Below are 6000 nucleotides of genomic sequence, written 5' to 3' on the forward strand. Positions count from 1 at the left end.
AGGGGCAGGAAAGATGGTGGGAGTGGGCAGAGGCTTCCTGCCTTCATGGCCAGCCTGTCTATGCCAGGGGCACCTGGGATATGCAGGATCTCAGGTTCTTCCCCTGTGCCTGAGGGAGGAAGGTCCTGAGAGTGGACATGGCACCCCCCCTAGCCCTTCCATAGCCTCCACCTGGTCCTTCCACTGGGACTCTAGGAAGGAGGAGGAGGACATGGTCCACCCAAGACATCTGTCCAGTTTCCAAAGGTCCAGACAGAAGTGGCAGCAAGGCCTTCCAGGCCCCCACTGCTTGATGCAACAGAGAAAGAGGGGAAGTACTGGAGGAGGAGAAAAGAGGAGAGTTTTCTTGGAAGGAGAGCTCTAGAAAGTTCTTATCTTCCCTTCTGAACCCTAACCAGACTGTGTTATCATAGGGTCTGTGGATTTCTGCTTCTCTCTCTCTCTCTCTCTCTCTCTCTCTCTCTCTCTCTCTCTCTCTCTCTCTCTCTCTCTCTCTCTCTCTCTCTCTCTCTCTCTCTCTCTCTCTCTCTTTCTCTCTCTCTCTTTCCTCAGAACAGTGTCTGGCTTATGACCCACATCAAGGGTCAAAACCTTTCTGTCCCCAAGCCTACATGGGAGGGGCACATGGGGGTATAGGAGTTTCAGTTTCAGGGAGATGCAGGGCGGTAGCTCTCAAATAGGGTCCAGGGTCCCCCTTCAAAGGACCAGCTCGCCACATTCAGACTCAGGCTCACTTTCATTGTCAGCACTAGAGTGGGGATCTAAGGTGGGAAGAGGGACCTGACATTCCACCCTGCAGGGCACAGGCCAGACTCTCAGAGGTTGCTGGAAACAATGGTGTGTTTTGGAAGAGGACTGAGTTTTGTAAAAGCAAAGATGTAGCTGATAGGGAGCTCATGTCTCCGTTTCCTTAGAACTGACTCCCTAGGGGGCCATAGTTTTGGCTGCAGCCGGGATTCGGACTGGAAGGGGTAGCAGATCCAGGGATGCCTCCCCCCCCAGCAGGTAGGACGGGGCCTGGGCGCTCTCCAAGGTACTGATTGTGGACACTATGCGATCATGTGTCATGCTCACCGTGATGCTAGTATCCTTCTTGCCCTTGTGGGGAGGACGCGACAACAGCCAGGTACTGGATCACCTTCTTGGTGTTCTCTGTTTTCCCAGCCGCCGGATTCGCCCCTGCAAGACAGTGGAGCAGCGACCGCTGGAGCAGCTTGAGGTGGGATGGGCCCATAGAATCCTTTGGCAGAAGCCTTCCAATAACAGAGCTAAAGGTTTCCCCGGAATCCTTTCTACAGGTGGGGTCTAGGGGATTCTTGGAACCCCTCATACAACAAGAGCTAGAGACTCCCTAGAAGCCTTATTGTAACAGGGCCTAGGGGTTCCCCAGAACTCTTCCTACAACAGGGGCTAGGAGCTCCCCCAAGAACCCTTCCTACAGGCGGGGGCTAGGGAGTCTTCAAAACCCTTCTTACAGGCAAAGGGCTAGGGGCTTCCAGAACCCTTTCTACATGCAGGGGTTCCATGGTCACCCTTTCCCAAACAGGGGTTCTACGAGTACACTTTTCCCCATGCAGAGGTTCTGCATGCTCCCCTTCAGAAGAACAGCCATCACCTCTGTGATTTGCCACATGGAGAAACCAGGACTCCCAGAGGAAACCAAACTTTGCTAAGATCTGGCCTTGCTCCTGGGAGGTGGGGGCCAATTCAGACCCTGACCTCATGTGTCAGTGACCTCAGAAAGTGCAGGCAGAAAAAGGATTCACAGGGGAGAATGCAAAGAAAGCCCAGTTTTCCCTCCAAAACCAGAGCTGGTTCTTTCCAAAACATCTCCTATATATATATATATATATATACACACACACATATGGTTTAAGCCACATCTAGTGATGCTCAGTAATTGCTCCTGTGGTGCTCAGGGGAACTCATGGGATGCCAGGGATCAAACCCAGGTTAGCAGCATGCAAGGCAAGTGTCCTCCCTGCTGTACTATCACTCTGGGTCCATTTTTTTAAATTTTTTGGGCCACACCCGGCAGTGCTCAGGGGTTACTCCTGGTTGTCTGCTCAGAAATAGCTCCTGGCAGGCACGGGGGGGGACCATATGGGACACTGGGATTCGAACCAACCACCTTTGGTCCTGGATTAGCTGCTTGCAAGGCAAACGCCACTGTGCTATCTCTCCAGGCCCTTTAGGTCCATTTTTTAAAAGCAGTTTTGAGGGGCTAGAGTGGTGGCACGGAGTGGTAAGGCATCTGCTTGCAGGTACTAGCCTAGGATGGACCGTGGTTTGCATCCCATATGGTCCTCCAAGCCAGGAGCGATTTCTGAGCACGTAGCCAGGAGTAACCCCTGAGCATCACCGAGTGCAGCTCAATTAATATCAATAATAATAATAATAATAATAAGTTTGGGTTCATAGCAAAGCTGAACATAAAGAACAAATCTCATCACAGATCCATGTGCACCTCTACTGCAGTGGGAATCCGCAGGGATACTCTTTTGCTTGGAGATGCTCTGCCCAGCTGTGAGCCCATGGGCAGTAGCATGTGACCCATGGTGGCAGCAATGCCCACTCTACCCACTAGCTCTGCCCACCCCACCACCCTACCCCTGTCCTATGACCTGCCCTACCCCCTGTCTTTCCTCTGATGTATACCTGATCTACCCTCTTGCACTTCCCCACCTTAACAAAACAATCAGCTTTAGAGGAGGACCAGAGTACAAGCGGCTCTCAGGAAGGGCACAAGAAGCTCTCAAGGGAGCAGAACTTAGGGTAGGCTTAAGTTGATAGAAGCTTCTCTAACTAACAAAACCAAATCTGGTTGTCTATCTGTATCCATCCCCTGCAGAACCTTCCCATCGCCAGGAGGACTACTGTGCAGTCAAGTACCATGAGATCTCAGTCTGGCACTGCAGGTCTCAGTCTAGCAATATGGGGTCTCTATCTAGTACCATGGGGCCTCAGCCCAGTGCCTCAAGATCTCAGTCTGGCACCATGGGATATGAGTCTAGCACTGCGAGGTCTTAGTCAAGTATTGGAGGACTTGTCCCTTTGCAGTCTTGTACATTAAGGTGTAAGTGGCAGGTGGGTGAATAGGAAGTCCCTTGTCTTGACTAGAGTGCCCTAGGGAGAAGGGACACCTTTCCCCCACCAGGCTGGCCTGTTTGAGGGGAGGTTATTTCATCCCTGCAACCATTTGGAAACTCCTGTCATCCCTTTTCTGGTCCTTTCCTCTGATCCCCACCACCACCAGCTGTTTTTGCTCATATGGTCTCCTTTTCCAAGTTCAGAGTGTTCTGAAAGTAAGAGATAACTCTTTCTTGTGAGTCTGAAAAATAATCCGGCCACCCTGATTGAGTTGGCTCCGGGATTACCATGTTGAACCAGTGCCACGGACACTAGTGCTGTCATGAGAATGCTACCTAATTAGGAAGCAGAGAAATGATCTGCTCGGCCCTGTGTCTGCTAATCATCTTTGCTCCTGAAAGAAGGAAGGAAAGAGAGGACAAAAAGGAAGAGAAAAGGGAGAGAAGGAAGGAGGGAGAAAGGGGGAGACAAAGGAAAGGAAGGAAGAAGGAAGGAGGGAGGGAGGAAGAGAAGGAATGTATGTGATAATGGGGAATAGAAGAAAGAATAGAAATGGGAGGAAGGGGTACCAGAGAGACAGCATGGAGGTAAGACATCTGTCTTTCATGCAGAAGGTCATTGGTTCAAATCCCTGCATCCCATGTGGTCCCCTGAGCCTGCCAGGAGTGATTTCTGACCGTGGAGCTAGAAGTAACCCCTGAGCACTGTGGGGTGTGACCCAAAACCCCCCCCAAAATTTTTTTTTTTTTGGTTTTTGGACCACACCCATTTGACGCTCAGGGGTTACTCAGAAGTCGCTCCTGGCTTGGGGGGACCATATGGGACGCCGGGGGATCGAACCGCGGTCCGTCCTAGGCTAGCGCAGGCAAGGGCAGGCACCTTACCTCCAGCGCCACCGCCCTGGCCCCCCCCAAAAAAAATTTAAAGAAATGGGAGGAAGGAAAAGGGCAAGAGGTAAAGGAATAAAGGAAGGGGGAGGTAGGGAGGGAGGAAGGAGTGGAAGGAGAAGAAAGAAAGAAAAAAGAAAGAAAGAAAGAAAAAAGAGAGAGCGAGAGAAAGAAAGAAAAGAAAGAAAGAAAGAAAGAAAGAAAGAAAGAGAAAGAAAGAAAGAAAGAAAGAAAGAAAGAAAGAAAGAAAGAAAGAAAGAAAGAAAGAAAGAAAGAAAGAAAGAAAGAAAGAAAGGAGGGAGGGAGGGAGGGAGGGAGGGAGGGAGGGAGGGAGGGAGGGAGGGAGGGAGGAAGGAAGGAAGTAGGAAGGAACTCTAATACAGAGAGTGGAAGCAGCTAGCCCAAGATCACACAGCAAGCAAGGCAAATTTAGAATCTAAAGTCATGTGGACTGGAGCAATAGACAGTGGGAACGGTGCTTGCCTTGTCCATGGCCAGTTCAGATTTGACCTCTGACATCCCATATGGTCTCTCCTGAGTCCTCTTAGGAGCAATCTCTGAGCATCACCAGGTGTGGACCTCCCCCAACCCCCCCAAAATAAAGCCTCTAAATCAGGAGTCAGATTACAGGGCAGTCAAATCGCTTTCCACATTCAACCACATCATTCCCTGACTCTTGCCCTACCTGGGGTCTTGTTTTCAAAGATCAGAGGGAGAGAAGGAGGGTGGTTTGGCGAAGCCACTTCTTTATTAGGCATCAGTTTCTTCACTCAGTCCTCTCAACCACTGAGTAGGGAATGTGATGTGCTGGTTATCTCTGTCAGACACCAGGGGAAACTGAGGCATATTGGAGGAAGGAAACCACTCTACTTCACAACCATCCCTGCAGGCACCCTAATAGGCTAAGGGCCTATTAGGCCTGAGCCCAGGCTTTCTGCTCACGACCTTCTTAATTTGTCAGCAAGATGAGGAGACAAAAGAAAAGAGTGTCACCCCAACCATGCTCTGTGGCATGGTTACTCAACCTACTTAACTCCTGGACAAGCTCATACCTTTGTCAAAACAGTCTCCTTAAGGGAGTCAAGGAGAAAACTCTGAACCAAACTGGTCAGTCATATATACCTTAATAAGAATGATTTCCAACAGGCTAATGTCCAAATACCCACTAGACAGTGCCCCCAAACAGGGTCATATTGTGACTAAAGCAAGAAGAAGGGAAGATAAATAAGGGGAAGATATGCTTGAGATCATTTTCATGAAAGATGGGGCCCTTAGAATGTTCGGCCCAACCTGCCCAGCTCTCTCAAAACTCCCTGAGATTTCCTCCTTTTCTGCCACTGTTTCCTGCCTCCTCCCTTTGACAACAAAACATGCCAGGTCTGTGACTGGCACTGCTGGGGTCTCCCACTTTGTAGGGGTGCTGAGGCAGTAGATGCACCCTAGAAATCTGCTTTTCCCTTTGCTGCAACAGCTTCCAAGTTATACTGATAAAAATAAAATGTCCCAGGAACTTCTGCCAAAGAAAATATTGGAAGCTCAAGCTTATGAGCTCCTTTAGATGGATGTGTCGGGGCAGCTTGGAAACAGGAAAATCTTGGCTTTGCCGACCTTGAACCCTGTGGGGTGAGGGTGACGTTCTAATCAGGGCCCCTAAAAGTCTGTCCTGGCTCTTTGGGATCTGGGTGCCTGGCTCTCTCTTCATGAGCAAGAATCCAGACTCGGGACCATTATAAGGTTTCCTGGCCTGATGGTCGCCCTTGCTGCCAAGTCCCTTGAATCAACCCAGTCCCAGTGGCTGGTGAAGCGGGGAATGAGTCAAAGGTCTCTTCACCCCAGAGGACTCCAGGAGGGGATTTTTTTTGGGGGGGGGGCCACACCCGTTTGATGCTCAGGGGTTACTACTGGCTAAGTGCTCAGAAATTGCCTCTGGCTTGGGGGGACCATATGGGATGCCGGGGGATTGAACCGCGGTTCTTCCTTGGCTAACGCTTGCAAGGCAGACACTTTACCTCTAGCACCACCT

At 50.4% G+C, this 6000-nt stretch overlaps 1 protein-coding gene across 1 annotated transcript in view; it reads right to left on the bottom strand.

Annotated features, from left to right (window-relative positions):
• Nucleotides 1–6000, bottom strand: part of MYH11 (myosin heavy chain 11) — an 85430-nt gene that overhangs the window by 45733 nt on the left and 33697 nt on the right. The window contains 3 exon segments of the mRNA XM_049789258.1: nucleotides 1075–1104; nucleotides 1106–1165; nucleotides 1167–1179. Coding sequence (XP_049645215.1) covers nucleotides 1075–1104; nucleotides 1106–1165; nucleotides 1167–1179 — 103 coding nt within the window.

Source organism: Suncus etruscus, chromosome 15 (assembly GCF_024139225.1).
Source record: "Suncus etruscus isolate mSunEtr1 chromosome 15, mSunEtr1.pri.cur, whole genome shotgun sequence".
Classification (NCBI taxonomy): Eukaryota; Metazoa; Chordata; class Mammalia; order Eulipotyphla; family Soricidae; genus Suncus; species Suncus etruscus.